Source organism: Elephas maximus, chromosome 25 (genome assembly GCF_024166365.1).
Source record: "Elephas maximus indicus isolate mEleMax1 chromosome 25, mEleMax1 primary haplotype, whole genome shotgun sequence".
NCBI lineage: Eukaryota > Metazoa > Chordata > Mammalia > Proboscidea > Elephantidae > Elephas > Elephas maximus.
The window spans coordinates 30874019-30890630 of NC_064843.1; the positions used below are offsets into that span (position 1 = coordinate 30874019).

General features: G+C 45.2%; 1 protein-coding gene across 1 annotated transcript in view; it reads right to left on the bottom strand.

The window, feature by feature from the left end:
* ARHGAP40 (Rho GTPase activating protein 40) overlaps positions 1-11471 on the bottom strand; it is a 44057-nt gene extending 32586 nt beyond the window's left edge. The window contains exon 1 of the mRNA XM_049869902.1: positions 11326-11471. Coding sequence (XP_049725859.1) covers positions 11326-11471 — 146 coding nt within the window. The remainder of the gene's footprint in view (positions 1-11325) is intronic.
* Between the last annotated feature and the right edge of the window lie 5141 nt (positions 11472-16612).

A 16612-nucleotide genomic window follows, 5' to 3' on the forward strand; every position in this document is an offset into this window, starting at 1 on the left:
ATGTAAAATAGCTCATTAATGGTGTTTTATGGCGATTTCATACTGAAATGATATTTCAGGTATACTAGGTTAAACGATATCCATTAATCAGAATATGAATGTACAAAGCACGAATCTAGGAAAATTGGAAGGTGTCAAAAATTAAATGGAACACTTGAAGATAGATATCCTAGGCATTAGTTAGCTGAAATGGACTGATACTGGTTATTTTGAATCCGACAATCATATGGTCTACTATGCCAGGAGTGATAAATTGAAGAGAAATAACGTCACATTCATTGTCAAAAAGAACATTTCAAGATCTATCCTGAAGTACAATGCTGTCAGTGATAGGATTATATCCATACACCTAAAAGGAAGGCCAGCTACTATGATTATTATTCAAATTTATGTACCAACAACTAATGCCATACATGAAGAAATTGAAGACTTCTACCAACTTCTGCTGTATGAAATTGATCAAACGTACAGTCAAGATGCGTTGATAATTACGGGTGATTGGAACGTGAAAGTTGGAAACAAAGAAGATCAGTAGTTGGAAAATAGGGCCGTGGTGATAGAAGAGATAGCATGGCAGAATTTTCTAAGACTGACGACTTATTCATTGCAAATACCTTTTTTCAGCAACATAAATGATGACTATACGTGTGGACCTTGCTAGACAGAATACACAGCAACCAAATCGACTACATCTGTGGAAAGATAATACAGAGAAGCTCAATATTATCAGTCGGAACAAGACCAGGGGCCGACTGTGGAACAGATCATCAATTGCTCATATGTAAGTTCAAATTGAAGCTGAAAAAAGCAAGTCCACAAGAGCCAAAGTACGACTTTAAGTGTATCCCACCTGAATTTAAAGACCATCTCAAGAATAGATTTGACTCATTGAAAACTAATGACTGAAGGCCAGATGAGTTGTGGGATGACATCCAGGACATCATTCTTGAAGAAATCAAGAGGTCATTAAAAAGTCAAGAAAGAAAGAAAAGACTGAAATGGATGTCAGAGGAGACTCTGAAACTTGCTCTTGAACATAGAGTAGCTGAAGCGAATGGAAGAAATGATAAAGTAAAAGAACTGAGCAGAAGATTTCAAAGGGCTGCTTGAGAAGAAAGTAAAGTATTATAATGAAATGTGCAAAGACCTGGAGTTATAAAACCAATAGGGAAGAACACGCATGGCATTTCTCAAGCTGAAAGAACTGAAGAAAAAATTCAAACCTCGACTCGCAGTATTGAAGGATTCTATTGGCAAAATATTGAATGATGCAGGAAGCATCAAAAGAAGATGGAAGAAATACACACAGTCACTGTACCAAAAAGAACTGGCTGATGTTCAACCATTTCAGCAGGTAGCATATGATCAAGAACCCATGGTAATGAAGGAAGAGGTCCAAGCTGCATGGAAGACATTGGGAAAAACAAGGCTCTTGGAATTGATGGAATACCAATTGAGATGTTTCAACAAATGGGTGCAATGCTGGAAGTGCTCACTTATCTATGCCAAGAAATTTGGAAGACTGCAACTGTCTCAATGACTGGAAGAGATCCGTATTCGTGCACATTCTAAAGAAATGTGATCCAACAAAATGCAGAAATTATCAAACAATGTCATTAATATCACACACGAGTAAAATTTTGTTGAAGATAATTAAAAAAATGGTTGCAGCAATACATTGACAGGCAACTTGCAGAAATTCAAGCCAATTTCAGAAGAGGATGTGGAACAAGGGATATCAGTGCTGATGTCAGATGGATTTTGGCTGAAAACAGAGGATACCAGAAAGATGTTTACCTGTGTTTTATTGACTATGCAAAGGCATTTAAATCTGTGAATTATAACAAATTATGGATAACATTTAGGAGAGTGGGAATTCCAAAACAATTGTGCTCATGCAGAACCCGTACATAGAAAAAGCGGTTGTTTGAACAGAACTGCGTGGTTTAAAATCAGGAATGGTCTGCTTCAGGGTTTGTCGTTTCACCACACTTATTCAATCTGTATGCTGAACAACTAATACAAGAAGCTGGACTACATGAAGAAGAACGGGGCATCAAGATTGGAGGAAGACTCATTAACAACCTGCGTTATGCAGATGACTCAACCTTGCTTGCTGAAAGTGAAGACGATCTGAAGAAGACTGATGAAGATCAAAGACTACAGCCTTCAATATGGGTTACACCTCAACACAAAACAAAAATCATCTCAACTGGGCCAATAAGCAACATCATGATAAACAGAGGAAAGATTGAAGTTGTCAAGGATTACATTTTACTTGGATCCACAATCAACACCCATGGAAGCGGCAGTCAAGAAATCAAATGATATATTGCATTGGGCAAATCTGCTGCAAAGGACCTCTTTAAAGTGCTAAAAAGCAAAGTTATCACTTCGAGGGCTAAGGTGCACCTGGCCCAAACCATGGTATTTTCAATCGCCTCAAGTGCGTGCAAAAACTGAACAATGAATAAGACAGACTGAAGAAGAATTGATTCCTTTGAATTATGGTGTTGGCAAAGAATATTGAATATACCATGGACCTGAAGAAGAATGAACAAATCTGTCTTGGAAGAAGTACAGTCAGAGTGCTCCTTAGAAGCGAGGATGATGAGATTTCATCTCACGTACTTTGGACATGTTATCAGGATGGCCCAGTCCCTGCAGAAGGACATTATGCTTGGTCAAGTAGAGGGTCAGCAAAAAAGAGGAAGACCCTATGTGAGATGAACTGACATAAGCACTGGACAATGGGTTCAAGCATAACAACGATTGTGAGGATGATGCTGGACTGGGCAGTGTTTTGTAATGTTGTACATAGGATTATTATGAGTCAGAACTGACTTAAAGGCACCTAACAACAACAACAGGTTAAACAAAATATTAAAAATTTTAAATGGGCTCAGTGCCTTTCACTTTCCCACAATCCTCTCTACCCCCTGATGTTTTATACTCTGCCCAGATTACCCCTTGATAGTACCTGCCTAGCCCTTGTAGGCAATGGAGTGTGCAACTCCTGGTCTGCATCATGTTCTCTACTGCCTTGGGAGATGGCAGTTTTAGATATCTTGTGAAAGCTGTAGACCCTTTCTCCAGAAAACTGCACACACGCGTAAATGCATAACATTTAGCAAATAATTCTAGCGGCTTGTAAATTTCAGCAGGTCCATCCTTGAACCCCAGATTAATAACCAAAAACCAGTTGTCATCACATAGATTCTGACTCATTGTGACCCCATGTAGGTCAAAGTAGAATGGTGCTCCCTAAGGTTTTCAATGGCTAATTTTTCAGAAGTAGATTGACAAGGCCTTTCTTCTGAGGTGTCTTTGGGTAGATTTGAACCTTCAAGTCCAGTGACCGTTAATAATTTCTGACACCCAGGGTCTCCCAGGTTAATGACGCCTGGTCTTTAATGGCTTCTGTAAAGACCAGTGGGACAGCATCAAACTGGTTGCCATGGTTACACCTCCTTTCTAAGGTTGGCCAAGGGGTGAGGACTCGTCTTATTAGTCCCAGACCTACTGAATCAGATGTTCTGGAGGTGGGGCCCATTGGCTAAGGGCCCAGGCCCTGGAGTGAGACTGCCTGGGCTTGAATCCTCTTGATGTGTGGCCTCCGGCAAATATCTTAGTCTCTTTAAGCCTCAGCTTTCCCCCTCCCCCACACCTGGAATGGAAGTGATGATAATAGTAGGCACAGGCTTGTGGGGATGAAGTAAAGTAGTGCATGTGAAACATTTGGCATATAGTAAGTGCTCTGATGAGTGCTTAAAAAAAAATGTATTCCAACCAGTGAACCGCCTACAAACAACCTAAGATGGGGCAAACAGCCAGAGGTGCAGAGCAGGAACCAGAGCAGGATGGGGTTTGGGAGAGGCTTCCTGGAGGAGGTGACTGGAACGCAGTTTTAAAGGAACAGTCGATGAACACCAGGGAAGAATGAGATACGCAAAGCTGGCAGGAAGGGGAGCAGGTAAGTATCATGCTGGTAAGTACAATGGAATTTCCTTGGGTGGGGGGGGCCTGCACTAGGGTTTAATGAGAATGAGGTCAGGAAAAAATAAAGAGTAGTAGAAGAAATGTCTCTAAGCAAGATAAAACCCAGAAGCCATAACCTAAAAAAATTTGAGCTTTGATTATATCAAAATTTAAAGCTTCTATAGTATAATAAAAAGGAAACCCTGGTGGTGTAGTGGTTAAGTGCTATGGCTGCTAACCAAAAGGTTAGCAGTTCAAATCCACCAGGCACTCCTTGGAAACTCTCTGGGGCAGTTCTACTCTGTCTTATAGGGTCGCTATGAGTCGGAATCGACTTGACAGCAACGGGTTTGGTTTTTTGTTTTCTTTTATATAGTAAAAGAGACCGTAAACAAACTCATAAGACCAGGGATCAACTGAGAGGAAACATTTACAAGAAATAATCAAGTGTATTATCTGTTCTATATAAAGAGTTCCCAGAAATTAATAAGAAAAAAATACCCATAAAATGTCCAATAAGAAAGTAGACAGAGGATATGAACAAACAAGCCACTGAAGATAAAATGCAAATACCTTATACGAAAAGGATGAACTGCACCTCATCAGGGAAGTGCAAATGGAAACAATGAAATATTTTTCACCCACCAGATTGGCACACACTGAAAAGACTGATAACATCCAGGCTTGCCGAGTGTTAAGAAAAAGACATTTTCATATTCTATGAGCAGCTGCTGGCCAACCCTGGTGGAGTCAGCAATCCCTGATGGGAAGGGAGCTGGAGGGGTGGCTTCTACACTGCAGATGGGTTGAGAATCCAAGGGTTGTGAAGGTAACAGTCTCACCCCTCAGCATAATTAGAGTCTCCTACTTTGTTGTGTGGCAAGAGAGGAAATGTAAGGCCTTGTCAGAAGGGACCTGCCCTTTGCTGGGTTGTTAGCAAGATTGGGAGTCCCTGGGTGGTGCACACAGTTAATGGGCAGGGCTGCTAACTGAAATGATAGAAGTCCAATTCACCCAGAGGCTCTTTAGAGAGTTTATGGTTTTACAAACAATAAATTTATGTTGTTTAAAGTCACCACTCCATGGTACTTTGCTGCGGCAGCATTACAAAACAAATACAGGTGGAGTTTGTAATTTAGTCCACGAATTCAAAAAAAAAAAACCCAAACAAAACCCATTGCCACTGAGTTGATTCTGACTCATAGCGACCCTATAGGACAGAGTAGAACTGTCACATATGGTTTTCAAGGAGTGGCTAGTGGATTCGAACTGCTGACCTTTTAGTTAGCAGCCTGTGCTCTTAACCACTGTGCCACCAGGGCTCCTTCCCCAAACTAGTTGTGTACAATTCGTCAAGACACTTAACCCATTATTCACGAAGGGAATTTGACTGTTGCACTGGACTCAAAAGTGGTCTTCCTGCCTCTGTGATCTATCTTTGAAACTCTGCCAGACACTGAGCGTGTGAAAACATGCCCAGCCTTACTAATAAAAAAAAGGTAAACTAAGACAAGATACCAGTTTCTGCATGCCAAGTCAAGAATGCCTGAGAATTTAAGGAAACAAACTTACACCCACTCAGCAAGTCTGTGAATGGGTACGACCTCCCTGGGAAAATATATTTCAAATTTTTAAATGTGTATGCCTTTCGATGGGATTCCTATTCTGGGAATTTGTCATGAGGATAAGTGCACAAAGATATACATCCAAAACATGGCAGTAAGAAGTCACGCTGGACACTGAAACCGGCAGTCCCCCTTATTACTGTATTTTCACGCACATAACATGTGTCTTCTATGTTTGTTTGCCAGTTGGGCCCTTCCCCCATGAGGTATTTTCGTAAGCACTCTATGCTAATTTTTTTTACAGCAACATGTAAAAAAAAAATGGACATAATGGCATTTATGAAAATACCTTATGCGGGAAGGGCAAGGTTGAGAAACAAAAGTAGAAGGCATGTGTTATTTGGATAAAATACAGTATTTTACTGTGTTTTCAAAGATTTTGATGATTCCATTTATAAAAGACAAAGCTATGGAGTTTCTATCAGAATATGCAAGGGCTTTTCTCACCGGTAAGGTAAGGCTATTTGTAACAGAGCCATCAATGACGTGTCCAGAAAACCCACAAATGAGGTTCTTCAAACAGGTGTCTGTGTTTCTAACTGAGAATATCCTTATACTTGTCATCGGTAAGGCCGCCAAAACTCCAACACCATGCTGTTGTTCGTTAAATGTTTGAGAAACATCCCATGTTTCCTGAAAAAAGGTGACATGCTGTAGACTAGGAAGGGTGATCATGGTTTAAATTATAATGATAAGTCCAGGAAGGAAAAAGAACCATCGCCTGGTGGATAAACTGATATCTATCTTTCCTGTCTCAACTGATGATAACTTCCCTGTTTCAGCATCAGCCATGGGCTGAAGGCTTCTGTGCTCAACTCCGCTCTCATCACCATCGTTTCTGCCATTCCCTCTGCTTGAAACTGAGCAAATGAACCCTTAGTAAACGCAAACAAAAAACCATGGCAGTATAGTTTATAATAGCACCCCCCCCAAAAAAGGAAACAGCTTAAAAGTCCATCTGTAGGAGGCTAGTTAACTAATGTATAGTTCAGTCATAAAATAATACATAGCCTTTAAAGAGGATGATACAATCTTTGTGTATTTTCACGTAAATATAAGGTGGGAAAAGTACTTTACAATATAGTACACATAGTATAATCCAATTTATGTACTTAAGTATAGTTATATACATGAATTAGATCATATATATTTACATATATATGTACATATGGAAACCCTGGTGGCTTAGTGGTTAAGAGCTACATCTGCAAACTAAAAGGTCAGCAGTTCGAATCCACCAGGTGCTCCTTGGAAATCCTATGGGGCAGTTTTACCCTGTCTTATAGGGTCGCTATGAGTTGGAATCAACTCAACGGCAACAGGTTTTTTTGGGGGAGGGGGTTTACGTACATATGTTTACAAAAGGTTGGCTGTTTGAACCCACCAGCGGCTTCTTGGAAACCCGATGGGGCAGCCCTACTCTGTCCTATAGGGTTGCTAAGAGTCAGAATCGACTCGATGGCTGTAGGTTTTTATATATAAACATGGAGTCCCTGGGTGGCGCAAGCGGTTAAGCACTCGACTACTAGCCTAAAGGCTGGCTGTTCTAATTCACGCAGAAACACATCAGAAGACAGGCCTGGTGATCTGCTTCCAAAGGGTCACAACCTTAAAAACTCTAGTTCTAGTGAGAACACAAGATTTATAAATATACATTTATGAAGTATATAATCTTGTAGGCTATACACTGAACTGCTCACAACTGTTATTCTTATGGGTGGAAGTGGGTGGGGGAGGTGGATTTCACTTGCTATTTGCCTGCCCGCTCCCAGCATATTTTATAGCAATCACAAACTAGTAGAAAATGTATTTCCATTTGGGAGTAGGGATGGGAAGAATCCCGACAGGCTGTCTTGCTCTGATTGGGTTGTTAAGCCTCCCCTGATGCCAGCATTGCAGTGTTTCAGGATTCAGTCCATGTAGACAGTGCACACTGTGTCCCATTCATTTATCGGAAGTTCTATTTGACAAAAATACTGACTCTAGTCACGCCAGCGAAGACCTTTCTGCTCAGACCTTTCTGATTAGTATTTGGTGCATTGCAGGGAGTCCCTGGGTGGTGCAAATGGGCTGCTAACTGAAAGGTTGGTGGCTCAAGTTCACCCAGAGGTGCCTTGGAAGAAAGGCCTGGTGACCTACTTCTGAAACATCACCCCTTGAAAACCCTGTGCAGCACAATTCTACCCTGACGCACATGGGGTCACCATGAGTCAGAATCAACTTGGTGGCAACCGGTTCTTATCATAGTGAATCAGGCTTCTGTCCTCCCCTGGACCAGCCTATGGACACCCCAATGGCTGAGAAAGCATCCTATTTATCCTCACACCCCAGTGCCCAGCACGGGACTTCACATAGAGGCTGTAAGCATTTCAATCATTAAACAAATATTTAGTGAGTGCCTACCTGGACCAGCCCTGCCTGAGCTGATGCTGAAGACACACAGGTTAAGCAGAACAGACCCACACTTGGCATCCGGAAGCTCAAGGTCCCGCTGGAATTAGTTCGATAAATAAATGACTCATGAATGAGTGACCACCAAGATGGCTGGACTCAGAGGGCTGGGAGGCCTGACCTAGTAACTTTGTGAACTGATAATGCAGGCCCCTGGCCTAGAGCAGACAGACCAACCCTTGTCCCAAGGAAGTGGTTTTCAAATATTTTTGGCATTGTAAGAGGGCAATGACAATTTATTATAAACTCATTCTCTAAGTTCAATTTAAAGCATTTACTGATCATACTCAATGTAATTTTGATGGACAAAAAAATCTTTGCAATATAACTCCCTCATGTAGTTTTTTTTTTTTTAATTAGTTTTTCAATACTTAAAAGATATCATAAAAATCTAATTCAAATAAAATATCTACCAACCCTGGAGTTTGAAAAACCACTGTTTTGGAAGTAAGAGTGCTGTTTTTGTTTTAAGTAACAAGAATGCAACGCAATTTTAAACTTTCTTAGGTGTTATTAATTTGTTCATTCCACCAGTAATTATTGAGCACATTCAATGGGTCAGGCACTCTTATAGTGAATTCAATATTAATAGCATCGGGGTCACAAGGAATCAAGAGATTAAGGAAGGGTAGGAGGAGGTCAGGGGAACAGCCAGGAGGGAGAGAGAAGTATGATGGGCTGAATAACGGCCCCCAAAGATGTTCATGCCCTAATCCCCAGAATCTGTGAATATGTTACCTTATATAGCAAAAGGGACTTTGAAGACATGAGTAAAGATTTTGAGATGACGAGATTATCCTGGATTATCTGGGTGGGCCCAATGTAATCACAAGGGAAAGAGGGAGGCAAGAGAGTCAGGGTTAAAGAGGAGATATGATACCAGTAGTAAGGGTTAGAGTCAGAGAGAGATTTGAAGATGCTACACTGCTGACTTTGAAGAGGGAAGGGGGCCACCAAGGAAGGCAGGCAGCCTCTAGAAGCTACAAAAGGCAAGGAAACGAACTGTTCCCCAGAGCCTCCAAAAGGAACAGGGCCCTACCAACACCTTGATTTTAGAATATCAGACTTCCAGAATTGTAAGATTATAAATCTGTATTTTTAAGCCACTAAGCTTTTAAGCTTGTGATTTGTTACAGTGGAAATAGGAACCTAATAAAGGGGCGACAGATAGATATATAGATAGACTGACTGACTGATTGATAGACTGATAGACCTGGTTGGATGGATGGATGGATGGATGGATGGGTGGGTGGGTGGGTGGGTGGATGGATGGATGGATGGATGGATGGATGGATGGATGGATGGATGGATGGATGGATGGATGGATGGATGGATGGATGGATGGATGGATGGATGGATGGATGGATGGATGGATGGATGGATGGGTGGGTGGGTGGGTGGGTGGGTGGGTGGGTGGGTGGATGGATGGATGGATGGATGGATGGATGGATGGATGGATGGATGGATGGATGGATGGATGGATGGAGTCGGATGAATGATAGACTAGTGTGTTCTTTGATTTATTAAGATCAAATCTCAATGAATCATGTGTCCTGAGTAACTTTTGCCTGGGATGGGTCACAACCTATGCACATAGGAGATCAGTGAACACACTGCATGAATGGAATGGCTCCACTGAGCTCCCCGTCTTCTCCCTGAGCCTAGAAGTGGTTCTAGCATCAGGAGTTCCGTGGACTCAGTTGTCCTAGGATGAAGATCACTTGCTCATGAGTTCACTCTTATCAAGGTCACACCCAGCCTTCAGGTCCTGAAGTTGGCCAATGAGCGGGCAATGGGTGCTCCTGTTGCTGTGGGTGTGTTCCCATCTAGAACATTTTTGGAAGCCAAGCAGGCAGGATCTATCAAAATTGTAATTGTCTCTTTTAGAAGCCTGCAATTCCACTCCTAGGAATGTATTTTACTCACACAAGTCCCCAAAGATGTTCACTGCAACTTTGCTTAGAATTGTTAAAAACTGCAACCAACCCAAATGTCCATTAGCCAGGGACTGACTGACTCAAAGGACATCCATACAGTTGGATTCTGGGAAGCCATTTAAATAAATGAGTTAGGTCTTCATGTTACTGACATGTAAACATAAGACGAGGGAAAAGCAAGCCTAGAAGCAAATGTGTAACACAATTCTATTTGTGTAAAACCATACAAATGGAGGTTTATATATGTCCAAAAATTCTCTTGAGGCATATTGCAAAACTTTAACCAAAAAAAAACACAAACCCATTGCTGTTGAGCCGATTCCAACTCATAGCAATCCTACAGAGCAGAGCTGCCCCATAGGGTTTCTGAGGCTGTAATCTTTATGGAAGCAGACTGCCACATCTTTCTCCTGCAGAGTTGCTGGTGGGTTCAAACTGCCAACCTTTTGTTCAGCAGCCAAGTGCTTAACCTCTGTGCCATCAGGGCTCCTTTAGCAGTGCTTAATTCTGGGGAGTAAGTGTACTCTCTGTGCTGTTTACGTTTTTACAATAATCATATTGAAATACGCTGTCATCACAGCTGGGTGAAATGACTATTAAAAAATTCTGGTTCTCGCTGTCAGAGGCACACTGAGTGGCAAGGAGAGATGGCTCAGGTTCCAGCTGAGGTGACCAAACGCAGCCACACTTAGCAGCTGAGATACCATGGCTGAAGGCCCTAAGCCTGAACAAGACAAAACAAAAACAAAATCCAGTTGCTGTCCAGTTGATTCTGACTCCTGGTGACCTGATGTGTGTCAGAGTAGAACTGGGCTCCACTGGGCTTTCAATGGCTGATTTTTCTGAAGTAGATTGCCAGCCCTTTCCTCTGAGGAGCCTCTGGGTAGACATGACCCTCCAAACTTTGGGGTAGCAGCCAAGTGCATTGACCATTTGTAGCACCCAGGGACTCTGAATAAGACACGGGTCCCCAGTGCTCTTTAAGAGAAAGAGAATAAGAAACGGCATCTCTAGGAATCCAAGAACCAGTGAGCAGGAGGCCAGCAGCAAGACCAGTGCTGTGTGTCTCGGCAGAGGCCTGGGTTTGAGACCCACCTCCACCACCTGCCAGCAGGTGGCCTGGGGCAAACTAACTTGACTTCTCAGAGCTTCTGTTTTCTCGCCTGTATGGTGGGAAGAACATTTTTCCTCCCAGGGGTGTTATGAGGACTCAGTGAGATGCCATGTGCCCCTGGCACATAGTAGGTCCTCGACTTGATCCCCTCGACCCACAGGTCTGGCCCTGAGACACCAGCAGCCCAAACCTCCCCTCTCCCTCCCCACAATGCCCATACCTGCAGCCCTGTTCTGCCCAGCGCCGGGCACAGCGCTGTGGCTGCCTGGCGATGTGTGCCCGTGGGATCCGGAGACATGGGGAGACCAGGGGTGCCATGGCCAGTCTCTCCATCTGGGCTGTGGGGGGAAGGGTGGGCTCTGCCATGGGCTGGCTCCCTGGTGGCTCCTGGCAGGCTGCAGCGTGCTGCTCTGGGGCTGACTCACTCAGCAATGTGAGCAGGAGGAGGGATGCAGAGGCCCTGGGCACACCCAATTCCCAGACACTCCCTCTCTGGGACAAATGCCCAACCTCCTTCCGGTGGGGCTGGCTGAGCCAGGGCCACCTACAGACACACACACACACACACTCCTGAGCCTCACCCATCCACCCGCACCAGAATGGTGAAGTGGAAACAGCACCTTTAAAACAGTCATAAAACAATATTTGTATTGTCATTATTACTACCTGCAGCCAGCCTGATTTTAAAATAAAACGAGTTAATAAAGTACCTTGCTCAAGTGGGTGGAAAAAAGCAGTCATGGGCCAGGGGTCTTGACCCTAGCATAGCCATCCCCTCTGTGACTCTGAGCAGCTCACTGGCCTCCTCTGAGCCCTGGTTTCCTCCTCTGTGAAAATGGGAGGGTGACATCATCCAGATTGCCAGGAGACAGCAAGCAAGCAGGTGGGAGTGCAGCAAGGGGTGTGTAAAGGTGGGGCGGGGGGAGTGGGGGGGATGCTAAGGGAACAGGAAATAGCAGTGGCCTAGTCTGGAGGTCAAGGAAAGCACCCTGGGAATTGACATTTTGGTTGGAATCTGAGGAGTAGGAGTTGGCTGGTCAAAGTTTGGGGGAGGGGGAGGAAGATGAAGAACTTCAGTTTCCTTGGTTATAAAATGGGGATTCACTTGTTCATTCAATGAATATTTATTGAGGGCTGAATAAGAGCAGTTACAATGGGGTCTGAGAGAAGAGTAGGACTGTGGGGACTCAGGGAAGGCTTCCTGAAGGAGGTGGTGTCTCAGCCAAGATGAGAACTGAGGACTGAATTGGAGACAGTCAGGTAGGAACAGGAAATGGAGAGGGGGTGCAGGTGTAGAGAATGGTGTATGTAAAGGTGTAGCGTGGGGCACATGGGGACATGTGAGGAACAGCCCTCTCAATTCCCTGACATGTGTCCTCCCTCCCAGATCCACTATGGGCCAGGAGCCCCTCCTGGGATGCCATGGTCTTCCCGCAGATTGTCCTGAACCCCCCTTTCCCTCATGGAAGGCTCCAGGTGTCAGTGGCCTGGTCAGGCAACTCATTTACCTTTCCACTAAGAAGAGAGGCCCCAAGAAGCAGGCCCAAGTCCACAGGTCACCATGGTCTGGAGGTCTGCTCTGGCCTGGGAGAGGCAAGAGATGGGGCCCAAGGAACTGGAAATAACCCCTGGAGCTGCAGTGCCTGAGATTATGCATGACCCCTGCATTCAAAAGTGGGAAAAGCCCCAGGGTAGAGGGTCCTCTCAGGAGCCCCAGGTCTCAGGTGGCCATCACTGGCTGTAACACGCACAGTGGGTCTGTGCTTAGGCTGTCCATTTCTCCTGAGCCTTCTCCTGGAACCATGGAAGAGACTGGAACCACTCGACTGGAAGGCTGAAGAGCTGGGGGTCCTTCCTCCTAATATGTGACTTGAATTAGGAGCTAAAGTGAGTGAAAAGATACTTTGGGAGCCATAGCATTTGTGGGAAACACAGTAGGTGCTTAATAAAGGATGAATGGGTGCATGGATGGATGGATGAAATGTTGTATGGGAAAATGGGTAGATGAGACGAGAGATGGATAGGAGGACAACTGGACAAGAGAATGAATGAGTGAGTGGGTGGATGGATGGAAGGATGGGTGGATGGATGGGTGGGTGAGTCGGTGGATGGGTGGATGGATGGGTGGGTGGGTGGGTGGGTGGAGGGGTGGGTGAGTCGGTGGATGGGTGGATGGATGGATGGATGGATGGATGGATGGATGGATGGATGGATGGATGGATGGATGGATGGATGGATGGATGGATGGATGGATGGATGGATGGATGGATGGATGGATGGATGGATGGATGGATGGATGGATGGATGGATGGATGGATGGATGGATGGGTGAGTCGGTGGATGGGTGCATGGGTGGGAGGGTGGGTGGAGGGGTGGGTGAGTCGGTGGATGGGTGGATGGATGGGTGGATGGATGGATGGATGGATGGATGGGTGGGTGGGTGGGTGAGTTGGTGGATGGGTGGAAGAATGAATGGCTGTGTATGTGAGCATGAGTGAGTGAATGAGCAAATAAATCAGTGAGCCATTGAGTAAATGAATAAACATATAAATAAACACTTGCATGAGTAAATAAGTTAGTATCTGAATGAATAAAATCTAGTCTAAAACAGAACACCTAGCTTGCTGTCACCTCTCTTTGGTGCAGGGGACCCCTACAAAGAAAGCAAGCAGGAAGTGAGAGTAGCCTGACTCTTGAGTGAGCTCTACTTTCAAGCCTCTTTAAGGAAGTAGCCACCTCTTGGCTTCCTGGAGAGCCATGTGTACTAGAAAGAAGCTGGAAAAGTGTGCCCCACACTGTGGCAACATCCTCAGCCTCAGGTGGATCATGTCCCAGCCCTGGAGTATCGGCCAGGCCGGCTAGGTCACAGTAGAGTGACTCAGACCTGGCTGCCCAGCACCCTGGCAGCCCGCCAGCACCTCCCCAGACAGCCTGTGATCCAGCCAACCTGCTCACCATCATCAACTTGTCTATCCACCTCAGCCCAGAAAGCCATCCAAACTCTGCAGCTGTGCCTGCAACATGCTTTCTGCCCCTGCCAGGCAGCCCCCTCCCTATGGTGGGCACTGGCCTATCCATTGTGGGGCAGTGGAGCCTCGCAAGCCTGGGCTGATCCTAAGCTCTGCCACTTAGGCTGTGTGATTTCAGGCAAGTGCCTGAACGCCTCTGAGTCCCAGCTTCCTCGTCATTTACATGAAAATCTTGCCTGTCTTGACAGGTCGTTGGGAGAATTCAGTTGGATAGTCCATGTCAAGCCTGGCCCATGATGTATCCTGAGTACCTTATTTCCAGGTGTGTGTGTGTGTGTTTTGGAAGCAATTTATTGAGCACTAACATTTTTTTTTTTAACAAGGTACAAGCAAGCATGTTTTCGGTACTTTCCATACACTCCATATTTAATTCTCATGACAACCTCACCAGGAGGGAACTGCCCCCATTTTGCAGATGAGACCCTGAGGCTCAAAGGGATGGTGGTGGGAGGGTGAGGGGCTTGCACTTGGGATTCTGGACCTGTGGCCCCAGGGTTTAGGGAGGGGAGCAGAAGGGTGTGCCCGGAAGATGTATCATGATGAGCGGTGAGGTTGGATGAAAGTTCCAAAGCTAGATGGATTCTGCATTGCTGGCGCCCTCTCCAGCTCCTCCCCGGCACGTGTCTCAGACCAGGTGACATCACACTGCTGACAGTCCTCCCAGCCTCCCTGTGTTCCTTGGGGTGGGGGGGGACATGTACACTGAAGTTCTGAATTTCCCTGTGTTTCCTACAAACATCAATAGCAGAACCTTACGTTACATCACATGAGCCCAGGAAAAGTCAGAGGTGTGTTACAAAGAAAGCAAGAGAGTTGGGAGCCAGTTGTGTGGGAGACTGTGAGAGAGTATGTGTGTGTGTATGTGTGTGAGAGAGAAAGTGTGTGGGTGAGTGTGTGAGAGAGTATGTCAGAACGTGTGAGAGTGTGTGTGGCGCTTGAGAAACGCATCTTGGTTCAGGTCAGAAAAATGGGCCACTTCCTGGCTGTGTTACTTTGGGCAAGGTACTTAACCCCTATGACCCTCAGGTTCCTCATGTGAACATGGAAATACTACCCACCTCAGAGGGTTGTTGTGAAGATCCAATAAGATAATCCATGGGATGTGCTTGGCACTGGCACATGGCAGCAGGCACTCAGTAAACTGGAGCTGCTATGATGAGGGGCATGTCTCTCTCTCAGGGAGTCTGTTACTAGAAGATCACGGAGTGGGTTTGCCAGGAGCTCTTTCTCTCTGTCTCACACATACACATACACACACACACATATACATCTCCTGCCTCATGGTCTTGGGGTCTCAGCCCCTTTCCCAAAGCAGGCAGTGGGTCTCCCGACTCTCTCTCAGTAGCCAGTACCACCAGGACTGCCCCTCGGGCTCCTGCAGAGTGGCTAGGAGTGAGAGCTGGGGCTTGATGGTTCAGCTGGCTTTTCTTGGTCAGCATGGAGACTGAACAAATGGCCCAGCAGGCCCATGACAGAAAAAGGGGACAGCCTGGACCCACTAGGCAGTTCATGAAGACTCCCAGAACTGGTGCTGGGAGAGGAGTCCAGACAAAGCCAGGGAGGAGCTTCAGCCATGGAGGTTTATTACCAAAAGGGTTTATTTGATGTGACTCCTGAAGCTCCCAGGAAGTGTTGACAAAAAGTCATCAGTCAGAACAAAACGTGTGGGGAAAAGGGTGTGTATAAGAGAAGTGTGGAGAATGTGTGTGAGTGTGAGTGTGAGAGTGTGTGTGTGTGAGTGTGAGAGTGTGTGTGTATGAGAGTATGTGTATGTGAGATAATGTGTGTGTGTATGTGTGAGAGAGTGGGAGAGATTTGTGTGTGAGAAAGTGTATGTGAGTGTGTATGAGTGTGAGTGTGTATGTGTGAGACTGCATGGGAGAGGCTTGTGTGTGGGAGAGTGTTGAGAGAGAAGGTATGTATGAAAGTGTGTATGTGTGAGAGCGTGGGAGAGACGTGAGTGAAAGCATATGTGAGTGTGTGTGTGTGAGTGTGTGTATGTGTGAGAGTGAGTTGAGTGTGGGAGAATGTGAGAATTCGTGTGTGTGAGAATGTGTGTATATGTGAGAAAGTGTGTGAGTGTATAAGACAGTGTTTGAGAATGCATGAGTGTGAGTGTGTTTGAGAGGATGTGTATTTGAGAGTGTGTGTGTGAGAGAGAAACAGAGCAAGTGTGCATCTGTTGGGGTGTAGAGTGGAGCAAAGGGCAGAACAGGCACTTTTATATACACCCTTGGTACCACCTTTTAGTAGGGCCACTTGTAAAATGTAGGGTAAAATATAAAATGTATATATTTTGAATTTGACAATTTCTTCTTTCAAAATTTCTCCTCTAGATAGAAGCACACTTGTGTGTAAAGATGTAAATCCAAGGATGTTCCTGGTAGCCTCGTTGGTAAGAATAGAAACCTCGCTCAGCAAATTCAGCAAGGCTGGGGTCCCAAAGGATGGCTCTACTGGAGGCTGAGCAGCTCAGAC